Raw genomic sequence first — 17,500 nt, 5'->3', positions numbered from 1 at the left:
ATAATAAGAATGATGATAATAATAATAATAATAATAGTAATTATTAATAATAATAATTGTAATGATAATAATAATAAAAATAAAAATAAAAAAAATAATAATGAAGATAATAATAATAATAATAATAATAATAAAGATAATAATAATAATAATAATAATAATGATAATGATAACAAAGATAATAATAATAATAAAGATAATAATAATAATAAAGATAAAGATAAAAAAATAGTAATAAAAATAATAATAATAAAGATAATAATAATAATAAAGATAATAATAATAATAATAATAATAATAATAACGTTCGGGGCTACAAAAAAGTTAAATTCTGCACCCTATCCTCCTTTTTAACTCGTTGCCCTCACTGTCGCACAAAATATCAACAAAATAACGGAAACACGCCATCGCTCGGTGTCCTCTGTGCCGAAACATCTTTTAATTAAGTGTGGTGAGAAGGAACAGCGACGTTACAAAGTGGTAAATGCTTTACTGTCCCAACTTTTTTGGAATGTGTTGCAGGACTGAAATGCAGGAATGGATGTTTATTAATAAATGAAATGAAAATGACCAAATAAAAGATGAATTATTTTGGGTGAAACAGTGGAGCTCATCTGTGATGTGTTCTCTAGCAGCAATTCAATTCCTGCGGCGTACACACACACACACACTTCCCTGTCTTGTGGCTGCCATTTATTTAGGCAGCAAGGTGCTGCGGGCCATGGTATCTATGGCAACGCAGAGGGGATGAGGGCACCGAGGTTTCTCTCTCTCCTCATTGGTGAGGAGGTATCGCCCCGCCGAGGGTACCGCGCGAGAGAGACTGAGAGAGAGAGACTGAGAGAGAGAGAGAGAGAGAGAGAGAGAGAGAGAGAGAGAGAGAGAGAGAGAGAGAGAGATCATTCTTATTCCATGGTGCGGCTCCACGGGTGCTTTAGAGTCGTACGCCAACAGCGCCAACCTGGTGCCCGCATACTAAACACACCTCTACACACACACACACACACACACACACACAGTGCAAATACACACTTCACCAGTGGTGCGGGTGGAGGGAGGGGGTTGGCATGCCCGGTTTGCAAACACTCAGGTGTGTTTTAGTACACACACACACACACACACACACACACGTCAAGCAGGCACCGTTTGCAACCTCGTTTTCCTGGGTACAATATGCTCCAGTGCGCGCACACACACACACACACACACATTCCCCTCGTCCATGCCCACTCGCAACTCTGCCCAGATCCACATGGTCTCTCCATCTGTCAGTGATGGTGTATACAAAGGGAAGTGTGTGGCACCACACACACACACACACACACACACGACATGGTGGCTCGGTGGGTAGCACTGTCGCCTCACAGTGAGGACCTCACAGTGAGAAGGTCCTGGGTTCGATTCCCAGGTGGAGCGGTCTGTGTGGTGTTTGTATGTTCTCCCCGTGTCTGTCTGGGTCTGCTCACACAGTACAAAGACACGTGTGTTTGCCCCGTGATGCCCTTTTACCCAGTGAATCAGACCCACTGAGAAATTGACCAGAATAAACTCCTGACTAACACACTGCCCCTCTAACACGTGTGCAGCACTGATCTTCATTATCCCCCGTCTCTGTGTAGCACCATCAATCAGCCAGCAGAGGTCGTAACTGCAGCAGTTCCCTCCCTCCTTCGAATAATTATAGTAATAGTAAAAGTAATAATAAAATAATAATAAAATAGTAATAAAATAATAATAATAATAATAAAATAATAATAATAATAATAATGATAATAAAATAATATAATAATAATAATAATAATAAGAAGAAGAAGAAGCATGGTAATAATAATAATAATAATAATAATAATTATTATTATTATTATTATTATTAAAATGGTAATAAATATAAAAAGAAAAATTATAAAAATAATAATAATAAAATAATAATGTAATAATAATAATTATAATATAATAATAATAATAATAATAATAAAATAATAATAATAACAATAATAATGATGATAATAAAACAATAATAATAATAATAATAATAGTAAGAAGAAGAAGAATGGTAATAATAATAATTATTATTATTATTATTATTATCATTAAAATGGTAAAAAATATAAAAAGAAAAATTATAAAAATAATAATAATAAAATAATAATGTAATAATAATAATAATAATAATATAGTAATAATAATAATAATAATAATTAATAATAGTAATAATAACAATAATAATAACAATATAGTCATAATAATAATAATAATAATAATAATAATAAAATAATAATAATAAAAATAAAATATAATAATAATAATAATAACAATGTTTTTATTTAACTGAACTCGTCTGTTAAACATGAGTGAGTGAATGAGTGAGCGGACAAGCCGAGGATTCACAGTGAGCTTTGTGTTGGTGGGCGGGGCACCAGTCAGTGGTGGATCTGTCTGGTGTCGGTGGTGTTGAGATACAGACGTGGGCGACCCTGCTCCCACAAACCTCTCCGAAGTGAGAGCTGCTCAGCTCGAGCGCCAACACGTGTGTGTGTGTGTGTGTGTGTGTGTGTGTGTGTGTGTGTAGGGGGGTGGACATGGAGGAGACAGAAAGAAAGCAACATCTCTTCTTCCAGTGGATGAAAAGCTGGGGGAGGGGAGAGGATGGAAGCGAGGGGGTGCTCTCTGTTCCTCTCCGATTCTTTCTTCAGATCACACAAGGGTTCGACCATACGCTGATGTCCTTCTTTTTGGGGTCTGATGCCCTCTTTTTTGGCGTCTAATTCTTTCCTTTATGGGGTCTGATGTTCCTCTTTATGGGATCTAATGCCCTAATGTAATTTTTGGGGTCTGATGTCCTCCTATTAAGGGTCTGATGCCCTATTGTTGGAGTCTGATGTTCTCCATTTTGGGGTCTGATGTCCTCCTCTATGGGGTCTGATGCCCTCATTTTTAGGGTCTGATGTTCCTCCTTTTTAGGGTCTGATGTTCTTCTTTTTAGGGGTCTGATGCCCTCCTTTTTGCTTCTAATTCTTTCCTTTATGGGGACTGATGTTCCTCTTTATGGGATCTAATGCCCCAATCTAATTTTTGGGGTCTGATGCCCTCTTTTTGGGGTCTGATGTTCTCCTTTTGGGGGTCTGATGATGTTCTTTTTAGGGTATGATGTCCCTCCTTTATGGGATCGAATTCCTTCCTATTTGGGGTCTGATGTTCTGCCTTTTTAGGGCCTGATGCCTTTTTTTTGGGGTCTGATGTTCTCCTTTTATGGGGTCTGATGCCCTCTTTTTAATTCCTTTCTATTTGGGGTCTGATGTTCTGCCTTTTTGGGGTCTGTTCTCCTTTCCGGGATCGAATGCCCTATTTTTGGGGGTCTGATGCCCCTTTTTGAGGTCTGATGTTCCTTTTTTCTGGGGTCTAATGCCCTATTTTGGGGTTTTGATGTTCTCCTATTTGCGGTCTGATGCGCTCTTTTTTAGGGTCTGATGTATCCTTTTTGGGGGTCTGATGACCTATTTTTTGGGATCTAATTCCTTCCTTTTAGGGGTCTGATGCCCTCATTTCTGGTGTTTTGGAAGTGGCCACCCTAACTGAAACCCACTGCAGATAAAGGAATTATTTAAAGAGACAGAGACGGACAGTAAGAGAAGAGAGCCGGACACACAGATGACCGCAGGAGAGCCGGACACACAGATGACCGCAGGAGAGCCGGACACACAGACGGCCGTCAGTACGCGTCGCCCTGCGCTCATACACACCGAGGCTGATTTATCTGCTCATTTACGTCCCGAAGCGCCTCCCAACCAATCACGAGTCGCCCCGCCCCCTCACGACGCCGTCTATTTAGCTTAAAGCGCAGCACCTCGTAGACTTAACACACACACACACACACACCAATCACTGGTGTATAAATCACAGTCACCACGGCGATACGCAAAAAGAGGAGGAGGAGGGACAATTACAGGCCGACTAACGAGCTTTTAAGGGTCGGCCTGAAGTTTCATAATCACACGCTAATAAGATTATGCAAACGCTGCCACCCCGCCGCCCGGACGCAAACACACAGCCGCCGCTCGCTCGTCTGTGTGTGTGTGTGTGTGTGTGAGACGCTCCGTCTGTGTGTGTGTGTGTGTGTGAGACGCTCCGTCTGTGTGTGTGTGTGTGAGACACTCCGTCTGTGTGTGAGCATCAGCGTGCGGGTGGGAGTGTGTTCTTAGCCATATGGTTTTGTGTATTATGTGCATATTTATTTAGCCCGACGTTCGGTGTGTGTGTGTGTGTGTGTGTGTGTGTGTGTGTGTGTGTGTGTGTGTGCAGCCTTTATAGCCCTTTTATAATGTGCAATTAACTCCGCCTGCTCCCCACATCAGCTACCCAGTGAGCCACCCAACTGCAAACCATCCAACCAGAAGATTCACAGCCTGGAAACCATTTACACACACACACACACACACACACACACACACTCCGGCGCTCAGCGGCTTCGTTAGAGCTCCCTTTTTCTCCCAGTTTAGTCATAGCCGGTTCCTCTTCCTCTGCTGGAGACCCCGATGGTGTACGAGGAGGGTGTATTCTCCTGACACGCCCTCGCTCTGATGCGACCCCTTTTTATCCGCCCGTACTTCGAAGGATCGGTGGGTGAGGTCGGTCTCGCACATGTAGAGTCACGCGCTGATCTCCACGTTCCTCCACTTCTGTACAGGCGCCTCGGGCTACTAACCAGGGTCCTTATACCTATTTGGGGTCTGATGTTCACATTTTTGGAGTCTGATGCCCTTTTTTGGGGGGTGTGTTGCCCTCCTATTTGGGGTCTAATGTTCTCCTATTTGGGGTCTGATGTTCCTCATTTTTGGGGTCTGATGTTCCTCATTTTTGGGGTCTGATGTTCACATTTTAGGGGTCTGATGTTCTCCTTTTTGGGTGGTGTGTTGCCCTCCTATTTGGGGTCTGTTGTTCTCCTATTTGGGGTCTGTTGTTCTCCTATTTGGGGTATGATGTTCTCCTATTTGGGGTATGATGTTCTCCTATTTGGGGTCTGTTGTTCTCCTATTTGGGGTATGATGTTCTCCTATTTGGGGTATGATGTTCTCCTATTTGGGGTCTGATGTTCTTCCATTTGGGGTCTGATTTCTGGTGTTTTGGAAGTGACCACCCTAACTGAAACCCGTTGCAGATAAAGGAATTATTTAAAGAGACAGAGACGGACAGAAAGAGAAGAAAAGTGCCACACAGATGACCGCAGGAGAGCCGGACACACAGATGACCGCAGGAGAGCCGGACACACAGACGGTCGTCAGTACGCGTCGCCCTGCGCTCATACACACCGGGGTCTTAATTACAGAGTGTTTTTAACAATCTACTATCGTAACAGAGCAGGAATAATTACATTACAGGACTTCTACATCCTACCACAGATACTGTTATTAAGCAAATAAAAAACCCAAATCCAGGCACCCAGGTGGAACAGCGGGGTATTCTGGGCGCCCCCTAGCAGACACGACCGGCGGTGCAGACACTACATTAACTCCATCTTCTGTTGTTTTACCCCGAGGTGGTTCTGATGGAAACCTGTTTACCCTCCCGAGGTTAAGGAATGTGTAACGATACAGACTGAGAGTAGACGCTCGCGGATTATAATTAAATAAACTTATAAAATATATAAGGGCAAACCAAAAGCCGTAGTCAAAACACAAACGCGGGTCGAAACCAGATGATGAACAAACAGAAACATCAAACCAAGAACGCCAGACAAAAGGGAAAACCGGAAAACAGAAAAATGATCAAAACACCAAAGCCAAATACACGATAACGAAAGTACAAAAGGGATAAGCCAAAATCAAAGTCAAACAAATCAAAAACAGAATATAATCAAACAAGAAAACCACTCGGTACGCTACTGTAAAACAGGGGTAATACTTCGAGATAAGTTTGCTAAACAGTATTTATACCGGAAGTACACTAAAACACAGGTGAATCTGATCTCGCAATTCCACTCGGATTGGCTGGCGGAGTCACGTGACTAGCTGGTGTATTCTGGGAATTGGAGTCCGTTACAAGGGTTGAGTCTGTAGCGTGACCAGGAAGTGTGACAGTATGAAGTCGAGACTCCTGCAAGAAGTGACGGAAACCTGGCGTGTTTGCATCAAAAATGTCAAGAACTCACTACAGACTTTATCACAGACTGGACTGAATAATAACTCTATTATTATTTATGCTACTTTTAACTTTTAGCTCATTTGAATTTGTGTTTGTATGATTTGTGTAAATCCTATTTATTCAAATTATCCTCCAGGCCACCCAAGAAGGATGGAGGGCCCTGCTGGGTCTGGTTCCTCTCAAGGTTCCTTCCTGTCATTTTAAGGGAGTTTTTCCTGCCACTGTCACCCTCGGCTTGCTCAGCAGGAGGTTTTTGGTCTGTTGGTCCTGGATTCTGTAAAGTTGCTCCGAGACAATGGCTATTGTAAAAAGCGCTATATAAATAAATTTGACTCGACTTGACGTGTCTGCTGGGTGGGAAAAGACGGGACTAAAAAGTGGGCGGGGTCTTCGAGGCTGTTTAAGGACCCTGGTTAGCAGGTCGAGGCGCTTGTACAGAAGTGGAGGAACGTGAAGATCAGCGCGCGACTCTACATGCGCGAGACCGACCTCACGCACCGATCCACCGTGTCGGGGGAATACACCCTCCTCGTACACCGTCGGCTACGACTAAACTGGGAGAAAAGGGAGAGCATGCAGAAATAAACTGGCTTAAAGGGTGTAAATGCTCTTCCGAATAAGAGACAAAATCCTTTCCCTTTGTCTCCTCTCATTACGATTTTCTCTTGGTTTTTGTCCCTATAGATCCCCCCCCCCCCCCCCCCCCTACATCCGCACCTTTCCCGCAATCCATTTATCTCCCTCCCTCAGTCACTCACGATCTGTTTTCCTTCCCCGTCCTTCTCTCTGGCTTTTTTTTTTTTTTTACGTCTTTCTGTCTCTTATTGGTTCCCTCCTCCGCTGCGGTTCGCTTGCGAGTGCCGCAAAGCACCGGCCGTCATAAATCTGCCTCTTTATTGCGGCTAAGGAGAGAGGGGACGCGAGAGGGGGGCGGGCGAGGGAGAACGAGGAACGATGGGGGTGAGGGGAAGGAGAAAAGGGACGGAGGAAGTGCTAATCACTGAACATGACTGAACACACTGAGGCTGGGGGTGGGGGGGAGGTTGTGATGGGGCGATCATTAACCAGCGGAATTTACAGGTCAACCATTAGCAAACCAGAATAGGAAATCAGGGCGGTGGTAGCTCAACGATTGGGGTACTGGAGTGGTAATCAGAAGCTTGCTGGTTCAAACCCCAGGTTGATCGAAGCATTTTACCCCCAGTCCTGACCAATTGGTGCAGCCACACCAGTCAAAATGAGGCTTGATGGACGGAGTACCCAATTTCGACCCCTTCGTAGGGAATAGATCACCGCCATCGTTAACGAAACTGCCCAGATCCTCTCCTCGCCATCAAACGCATCCAACAGGACGACAGAGGACGGAGGAACGGAGGAGCAGAAAGGATGTTAGCAGCCACGGGGACCGCAGGGGCCGCCGCGTAGACGTTAATATATTACCGAGTGTCGATTTCCTATCCGGGAGCTGGCTGTTGCTGGGGCAACGGCCACCATTACCGACCCAACGCACCGCACGGCCATTAATATATAGAATAATGGGTGGGCCGAGTTATAGAATGGAATTACGGCCGGGCTGGACTCACCTAGCGGAGGAGCCACCTAGATTTGCTCATCATGATCCTGTGTTAGAAGAGGAAAACACAGCAACGTAGCTACGTATCTCCAGCTACCCAACAGTATAGGAAGGGCTAACACGTGCTTCCACTGGGTGCATGTTTGCAACACCACCTACAGTTGGAGTTATGAACCGAGCTGCCTTTGACCATATGCATGTTCTTGACCGTTTCGTCTGCCAGATGAAGTATGGAAACCAGTAACAGAAACCATAACAATGACAGAACCGTCTCTGGTGCCATGTGGAACATGGAGTGGTGGATAGTAAACAAGTTAAAATACGTAAAATTTGGGCAAAATCATCGCTGTTCCACCTACTCGCAAGCAATGTAGCTTATCAATGCTATTGATTTACTATAATATAATCCAAATAACGCTCCCTGGCATCCTTGCCGAGTTTGCCTTGCTGTGGTTTCCTCTCATTTCCCCACAAAAGAGCATAAAAGTAATGCAAGTGTGTTTGCTGCTACTTACAATAAACAATACCTCCAAAATGGCGTATCAGTGACGTCACAGGCACTAAACACACTCGACTGACAACGATCGACTGGCTAATAAAGGCCGATGGCACTGTGAGACCAAAGGGTGACCTGAATATCTGACTTGTTTGTCGTCCTCAAGAAGGGACGTGGGGTCATTAGTGCCTTGACTCCAAACTAGTGTTACCGACAGAAATCATCAGAGGACGAAACTTAGCAAGTTAGCCCCAGTAAACAAAGCTACACGGAATTTAGCCTCAGCTACTCTGGACTAGCGGAACACAATCCAGAACGCAACATTAGCAAAACATGAACCAGCGTCTTACCTGTGGGTGCTGCTGCATGGAGCCGTACGGTAAACCCTGCCCGAGCACCTTCTGCTTCATTATCATCATTCTCTTCTGCTCCTCGGTGAGATGCGCCGTCTGACCGGGCATCGGGCCTTGAGCGGGCGGCGGCCCTCCGCCCTGACCCCCTGTTCCTTGCATATAGGGCATCATGGTGTTCTTGGCCTGGTTGGCCATGGGCGGAGTCATTCTCTGACTCATGTGCTCGACGGCGCTAAAATGACTCAGCGGTTTGGTGTTGCTGTAGGAGAGCTGCTTGTTCAGGGGGTTCTGGGTAGCCATGGTGGCGGGTTGTTGCTGCTGCGCCTGTTGCTGGCTCATGATGTTAATGGGGTTCTGCGGGAGGTAGTTGTTCATGCCAGGTTTGGGCACCATGGAGTTTGGGGTGTTAAACGACTGTGGGTACATCATTGGGCTGTTTGGTTTATCGGGGTTGAAGGGACCACCGTACGGGCTCGTTGGTGCTCCTGCAGGAGACCAGCTGGCCGTCTGGGACTGTTGTTGGTGTTTCTGCTGGATCAGCTTGGCTCGCTGCTGTTGTTGTGCTGCCATTTGCTTCAGCTGTTCAGCCGGTGAGAGTTCTGTGGTTGGTGGAACAGAAACCGGCCCTCCTCCTCCTCCAGGACCTCCTGGTCCAGGACCTCCTGGTGGCACCGCGGTCGACCCAGGAGGACCCACACCGGCACTCTGATTCATCATGAATCCATTACCAGGTCTGGAGGTCTGCGTCTGGGCCTGGGTCGGGGTTTGTGGGGATCGGGCTACGCAGCTCGCAGGAGACCCCGATGCCACCGCGACGGCCGGGGACTGCTGCAAGGGCTGCTGGGGCGGCGTCCCATTGGCTGCTGTGGCGAACGGTGGTCCAGAAGATGCTGGTCTAACCTGCGGCGAGCCCAACTGCCCACCCTGAGACTGTGGTGGGTTATTGGGTGCCGTGGCGACCTGAGGGGGCGCCGGGTCCTGCAGGTTTTGCGTCGGCTCTGTCATGGGTCGACCGAAGTCCCCGATCTCCTTTTTGTCCTCGAAGTCCTCGTTGAAGAGGTCGTGCATGTCGTCCTCAGGAACCGTGTTGGCCAGCTCGTCGATCAGCTCCTGCCACTCCTGGTCGTTCAGGTTGATGTCAGAGAAGAGCTTGTTCTGATTGGACAGCGAGGTGTCGGAAGATTCGATTCCCGCCGCGTCATCCAGAGGCTCCTGTTTCAGGTCCTTGAGGAGGCTGAACCCGTCGTCTAGATCTAACGATCCGTTCATTTTAATGCCTGGCATACCGCCGTTCTTAACCAGGTCCTCAGTCCGTCCCGTTATGTGGTTGGTACCAGCGGTGCCGTTACCCACCGTGTTGTTAGAAGCGTTGTTGCCCGTGGGTAACGTCGGCTTAATGTCCATCTGGTGAAGTGGAGAAATTGGGGGAACGTTGTTGGGCAAAGTGCCCAGAGAGTCCAGGCCTCCGTTTCCCTCCTTACGGAGCCTCTTGGTGGTTGGGGAGTAACTTCCATCACAGATTCCGTTCTGGTCACCGTTTAAAGGAGATCGAGCACCGGCGCTGTCCAACTTCCTCTTCACCGTCTCCTGAAGCTGAGAGAGAAAAGAAATAAATGATTTAGATTTTACCGTCAATTAAACTCAATCACTTTTAATGATCATCGACCTCCTGCACGGTGTAACCTGATGTATGTCTGCTCTCCAAATATTATAACACTTTATTATCATGTTATTAATGACACTAAATAACACAATAAACTATACAGAAAACTAAATATAAATAATACTTAACATAAATAACCATAAATATAAATAATAATACATATAAAATAACACTAAATTTAAATAGAACGAAATATAAATAACTGCTAAATATAAATAACACTAAATATAAATAAAAATAACACTATATTAAATATATAACTATATTAATAACTCTAAAATTAAATATGAATAACTATAAATAACACTTCATATAAATATAAATAACACTGAACATTAATAACTCTAAAATTAAATATAAATATAAATAACACTATAAATAAAATTAAATATAAATAACTAAATATAAATATAAAAAAATATAAATGACACTAAATATAAATAGAAAATATATAAATAACACCACATATAAATATAAATTACATTAAATATAAATAAAAATAAATAACTACATATGAATAAATATAAATAACACTTAATATATATAGAAATAAATATAAACATAAATAACACTAAATAAAAATAAAATAAATATAAATAACTAAATATAAATAAAAATAAAAATAAATAACACTAAATGTATAAATAAATTTTTTTAATATAAATAACAATAAATAAAAATAAAAATAAATATAATTATAAATAACACTAAATAAAAATAAAAATAAATATGAATATAAATAAATATAAATAAATATAAATATAAATAACACTAAATATATAAAACAATAAATATAAACATAAATAACACCAAATATAATTATAAATAACACTAAATATAAATATGAATATAAATAAATATAAATAACAATAAATACAAATAACACTGAATATAATATAAATAACACTGAATATAAATAACACTAAATATAAATAACACTAAATATAAAAACCACTGAATATAATATAAATAACACTGAATATACATACAAAATAAATATAAATAACACTAAATGTGAATACACTAAAATTAAATATAAAGTAACATAAATAGAATCTATCTGACTTTATATAAACTGAACTATTCCCATAATTCCATTGACTATAAAGATCTATACTAGTGAGCAGAAGTTTAGGATTAGCGACGCCTCTCAAGATGTTCTTATGAGGTGCTTTCTAACCAAAAAGCATCCAAACGTCGTTCATTTCAGCCAACAGAGGGCAGCACAAACAAAGTTTAACTTTAAGCGAATTATCTGAGCAGTGCTATCAGGCGGCCGAGCGTCTGCACAGACATGACTGGCGTATGTCTAGCCTAGCCATAAGTCCCAAGCCTGGGTAAAAAGTGACTGCTAGGGGATTAATTAATCTTAATCCTGATGTGATTATTTTAAAGCTCTTATTCAGGTGTCCACATACTTTTGGTGCTCCGGTACAGATAAACTCATTATGCAGGGTAATTCGGAGCATCAGAATCTCCGGCCTCTTTTCTCAACACCCCCTACAGAATAATTTTGCACCGATTTCTCTTCACTCCTGCACCATTAGCTCGTCGTCAGGCGATCCCTAACCTGTTGTTCTTGCAGCGCGGTGTGGCGCTAAGCTAACGACAGCAAACAGCACGAATCGATTAGCAACACACAGACGCGGCGAGGTCGAGGGCGAGAGGAACGGACGCGGGAACGTTAAGAGAGAACGGCGAGGAGTTTCGCTCATCGCTCATCCGAGCGTTCCCCTCCATCCACTCGTGCTAATGACTCTCACACTCAACACATTTAACAGAGCGATAATTGCAACGGGTGAAGGAAAGTGTGTGTGTGTGTGTGTGTGTGTGTGTGTGTGTGTGTGTGTGTGTGTGAGCGCGACGTGCAAAAATATGCGCCCGTCCCCGGGTGCGTCGCTCCGGCGCATCACAAGAGGGCGGCGTGGCGCACATATGTGCGGGTTAATTACACAAAGGTGACAAAAACTTCGCTGACAAATTTGTCTCATATTTAGCATCGATACGCCGCCCACCCTGTTCACAGCCCATCCCCACAGACCTGTGTGTGTGTGTGTGTGTATATATGTGTGTGTGTGTATGTGTGTGTGTGTGTGTGTGTGTGTGTGTGTGTGTGTGTGTGAGACACCCCACTCCACCGAAACACACCAAATGAGATTCTGAAATAACGAGATTCACGGATCTCTCCAGCTACTTGGAGGCAACGTGTCTCCGCCAGCCTCCCTCCCTCCATCCTGCCCGCTGTACCCACCACGCCAACACCCCCCCCAACACACACACACACACACACTTACACACACACACACACGCCGCGTCGGAGAGGACCGAGATCATGGCGGAAAACAAAAGGCGGCGAGTAAAACAGATACGTGTGGCGGATAAGCGGACGAAATTTGAGCAAATTAATATAAATATAATAAAATGGTTTGGTGGTATGAAGGACTGAACAGTCTGTGCTCGTCCTCGTCTGATTCCCCTCTTCATGATGCGCCGCACATATATAATAGGAGACTGCAGGCAGGCCAGTCAAGCACACACACTCTGTGGGTGTGTTGGAGAAGCTAGCTCTCTCTCTACATAGACGCATTTGACGTCGTCCTGTGCTGCGCTCCCGAGAAGGAGGCTGTTCCAAATCCTAGATGCCGTAATATCCTCACTACTGAGGCATCTTAATATTTCAATCTGAGCATCCGACGCTGCCTTAGTGATCAAGGCAATCCCAGCATTCATTGCGGGTCGGGTGCTCTTCTCTCACAGAAAAATAAACATGGCTGACGGTGCGTACAAACGAATGGAGTTATTTTCAAACGTAAATAAAATATTATCGATTTTTAACTTGTATAAACTTGTACCGAGTGTTTTTATTTGCAAGTTCGGGCTTGTCAGGAAATGTAACCGTTATCGGTACATGAAGGGAGGCTATATTGACATGTTAGCATACTGTGCTACCTCCATCCATTGGTTTTAATGGCAAGATGCTAAATGCTAAACCCGATGTTATCGCTGTCTAAGTAGTGCGTTCGAATAACCTGACTTATAAGTCCATGACTTATTAGAATCCTCTCTACTGAGGCAGCTCACCAGGTTTTCGAACACACCCTGTGTCTACGGAATGAGGTGTGGTATCGTCCTGCTAGAATAATTATGGACTTCCAAGGAAAAGACGTCACTTTGATGGCTGCACGTGTCTCTAAACTCCCAAAATACATCTCAGCATCAGTGGCACCTTCACACATGTGCAAGTCACCCCTGCCGTGGGCACTGATGCCCCCCTATACCATGACTGATGTTTGCTTTTGCACCTTTCACTAATAACAGTCTGGATGGTCCTTTTTACATTTACATTTTCGACCAAAGTGACTTACAGTACTGTGACAGTATACAGTCTGAGCAATTGAGAATTAATGGCCTTGCTCAAGGGCCCAACAGCAGCAAACTGGCAGTGGTGGGGCTTGAACCAGCAACCTTCTGATTACTAGTCCAGTATCTTAACCGCTTGGCTACAACTGCTCTTTATCTATGTTTGTTGAACCGTGGACTCATCTGACCACAGCACACGTTTCCTTTGGCTTTTGGTCCATCTGAGATGAGCTCAGGCCCAGAGAACTCAGGTTGCTTTTTTTTACGCAGCGGCGGGCTGTGTTAAGTGAAGACAGTTTTTAGAAGTTCTCCAAAGTACATGTGGCTATATTAATCACAGTCCTCATTCGGTGCCGTCTGACAGCTCACACATATTCAACACTGGTTTCTAAATTTAACCAACACGAATTGAGATCTCTCCAGACTCCCTGAATCTTTTCACAATATCATGCACAGTAGGTGGTGAAAGACGATCTCTCTTGAAGTTTGGAACACGGTAGTTTCCAGTGAATTAGGAACAGGTATAAAAGGAGGATCCATCAAAGGATCAGTTTAAAAAATGCTTCTCTATGCAAGATCACAAATAATTCAGTCTATCATGCACCATCTACCGTATATAATATTATGAAAAGATTCAGGGAATCTAGAGAGATCTCAGTCCGTAGGTCTAAGCCAGAAACCGCTGTCGAATGTTGTGACCTTTGAGCTCTCAGACGGCTGAGATGCTCATGAGAAACCGTCACGATACTGCGATGAATATAATCACATGGGCTTGGGAATACTTCAGAAAACCGTCGTCATTTAACACAGCCCGTCGCTGCATGAAGAAAACTGAAATTCTGTTATGTACATTTCAAGTTCTCTGGATCTGAGCTCATCTCAGATGGAACACAGTGATTTCCGGCTCCCTGAATCTTTTCATAATATCATGCACAGTAGATGGTGAAAGGCTGAATTATTTACAATCTTGCACTGAAAAACTTTCCTTCCTGAAGTTTGGAACACAGTGGTGAACCAACACATCATTGCTTCTACCCATAATTCTTTTGGTGGATCCTATTTTTATACTCAATCATTGTGGAATGTTATATAAACTTTTTGATTGTGTCGCAGGCATCGAGTTTGTTTACATTTACAAAATACAATTAAAAATATCAGCTAAAACATTAAAGTCATTTCTTTGTGCCCTTGCTAGGTAAATAAAGATTCTAGAAAAAGAACAATCACAGATTCTAGATTTATTACATTGTACAAAACGTCCCAACATTTTTTGGAAATGGAGTTTGTTTATAAACTGGATCAGACTGGATTAAATGGTTTGCTTGTTTTTTGGGCTTTTTATACTTTATCTGCATAAAGAGCAACTAAGATTCCCAACAATCGACTCAAACAGGCTGGCAAGAGAAGCAGCGTTCCAATATTTAAAAGGACGTGTAAATAAAGGATCAAATTAATTTCAGTTGATCGCAAAACCATTAAGAATTCACACATTACAAACGATAGCTGCTATACTATTTCGGCTTTACAAAAGTAGATGTGAAGCGTGGTGGAGGACAGTAAGGTCACTAATACACACTGGCTGCACCTTCGTACTATTTCTAAACAGCAGTTTGTGGTGTGGTACTCTCACACTCATCCAAGGGTCCCAGCTTTCCTCTAATCTAGTCGTTAACCTCTACTCTGACACGGTGTACAGTAACAAATAATAATAATTAATAATAATTATATTAAAAAAATAATAATAAATAATAAAAATAATAATAAGTTAATAATAATAATACATTAATAATAATAATAATAAATTAATAATGATAGTAATAAATAATAATAATTAATAATAATTATAATAAAAATAATTAATAATAATAAAATAATAATGATAATATTTATAATAATAATAATAATAGTGATAAAAGAATCAAATAAAAAGACTTGGTTGGCTCACTGACCGGTCGGGTATATTGACCGATGGGACACGACCGTACATGGTTTATCATGCCAGGACAGTCGTAGCCTAGTGGCCTACTGTAAGTCGCTTTGGATAAATGCGTCTGCTAAATGCCGAAAATATAAACGTGCCCCACCGAGCTTCCTGTGCCAGAGACGCCACCGCAGGTGCCCGCTGTCAAGGATCGAACCCGGTTCTTTAGGGTCGACGTGTTGTGCCATCATGTGCTATTAAATGTGTTAATATTGTGATGTGATTTTTTAGCCACGTCGACCTGCTTTAACCTTTCAGGAAAAGACGTCTCGTCTTCAACACACACACACACACACACACACACACACACACACACACACACACGGCGTAATTATAATAGCTAGTTGATACTAAAGGTTAAATACGCTATTCACGCTATACTGTTACACACACTGTGTATTAAGTATTGTGCAGTGCATTATGGGGGTGGGAAGTGACAAAAGCATTGTGTGTGTGTGTGTGTGTGTGTGTGTGTGTGTGTGTGTGTGTGTGTGTGTGTGTGTAAAGCGCCTGGAGTTTTTTTTTTTTCTGTGTCACTGCCTATTAAGGCTTTCAGTAGCTCAACACAAACACTGCACCGCTCCCATGTGGAAGAACACACAGTACGGTGGGAGGGGGGCGAGAGAGGGGCGAGAGAGGTATAGAGAGAGTAGCAGAGAGAGAGAGAGAGAGAGAGAAAGAGGCAGAGAGGGTAAAAAGAGGAGGGAGGGTAAGACAGAAGAGTGCTTGAGACAGACGAAAAGCTTTAAAGCGCCCTGAGGAGGAGGAAGAGCGAGCGAGCGAGAGCGAGAGCGAGAAAGAGAGCGAGAGAGAGAGAGAGAGAGAAGAGAGAGACCCACCATGGTGCGGTTGTTATGGCAACCTTCTGATCCTGGTACCCCTCCAACCCAAATTCTCCGGGAGCAGCGGACACTTTAACCAATAACCAACCTCCATCCATCCATCCATCCATCGCCTGCATTCTCATTCTCTCTCTCTCTCTCTATATATATACACATATACTGATCAGCCATAACATTAAAACCACCTCCTTGTTTCTACACTCACTGTCCATTTTATCAGCTCCACTTACCATATAGAAGCACTTTGTAGTTCTACAATTACTGACTGTAGTCCATCTGTTTCTCTACATGCTTTGTTACCCCCTTTCATGCTGTTCTTCAGTGGTCAGGACCCCCACAGGACCCCCACAGAGCAGGTATTATTTAGGTGGTGGATGATTCTCAGCACTGCAGTGACACTGACATGGTGGTGGTGTGTTAGTGTGTGTTGTGCTGGTATGAGTGAATCAGACACAGCAGCGCTGCTGGAGTTTTTAAACACCGTGTCCACTCACTGTCCACTCTATTAGACGCTCCTACCTAGTCGGTCCACCTTGTAGATGTAAAGTCAGAGACGATCGCTCATCTATTGCTGCTGTTTGAGTCGCTCATCTTCTAGACCTTCATCAGTGGTCACGGGGCGCTGTTGGCTGGGTGTTTTTGGTTGGTGGACGATTCTCAGTCCAGCAGTGACAGTGAGGTGTTTAAAACCTCCAGCAGCGCTGCTGTGTCTGATCCACTCATACCAGCACAACACACACTAACACACCACCGCCATGTCAGTTGCGTTTAGTCGTAGCCAGTTCCTCTTCCTTTGCTGGAGACCCCAATGGTGTAAGGGGAGGGTGTATTTCTTGGAGTGTGAGGTCGGTCTCGCGCATGTAGAGTCACACACTGATCTCTATGTTGAAACGGACGTCCAGATCAGACTCATAGACGAAAGGACCTTCCCTAAACTGTTGCTGCAAAGTTGGAAGGGGCGTCCCAATACTTTTGCCCATTTAATATGTTTTAATTATTGACATAATTAATTCACTCACTGTCCGTTTTACCACCGCTTTATCCTGGTCAGGGTCACTGTGGGTGCAATTCTCCGGGCGAAAGGTAGGAAACAC

General features: G+C 43.4%; 1 protein-coding gene across 1 annotated transcript in view; it reads right to left on the bottom strand.

Annotated features, from left to right (window-relative positions):
- maml3 (mastermind-like transcriptional coactivator 3) overlaps positions 1 to 17,500 on the bottom strand; it is a 113,669-nt gene that overhangs the window by 29,471 nt on the left and 66,698 nt on the right. The window contains exon 2 of the mRNA XM_062996323.1: positions 8,558 to 10,153. Coding sequence (XP_062852393.1) covers positions 8,558 to 10,153 — 1,596 coding nt within the window. The remainder of the gene's footprint in view (positions 1 to 8,557; positions 10,154 to 17,500) is intronic.

Source organism: Trichomycterus rosablanca, chromosome 5 (genome assembly GCF_030014385.1).
Source record: "Trichomycterus rosablanca isolate fTriRos1 chromosome 5, fTriRos1.hap1, whole genome shotgun sequence".
In the NCBI taxonomy this organism is placed as follows: Eukaryota; Metazoa; Chordata; class Actinopteri; order Siluriformes; family Trichomycteridae; genus Trichomycterus; species Trichomycterus rosablanca.
The sequence above is the reverse complement of the archived record's forward strand: the minus strand, read 5'-3'. Positions and strand labels throughout refer to the sequence as shown.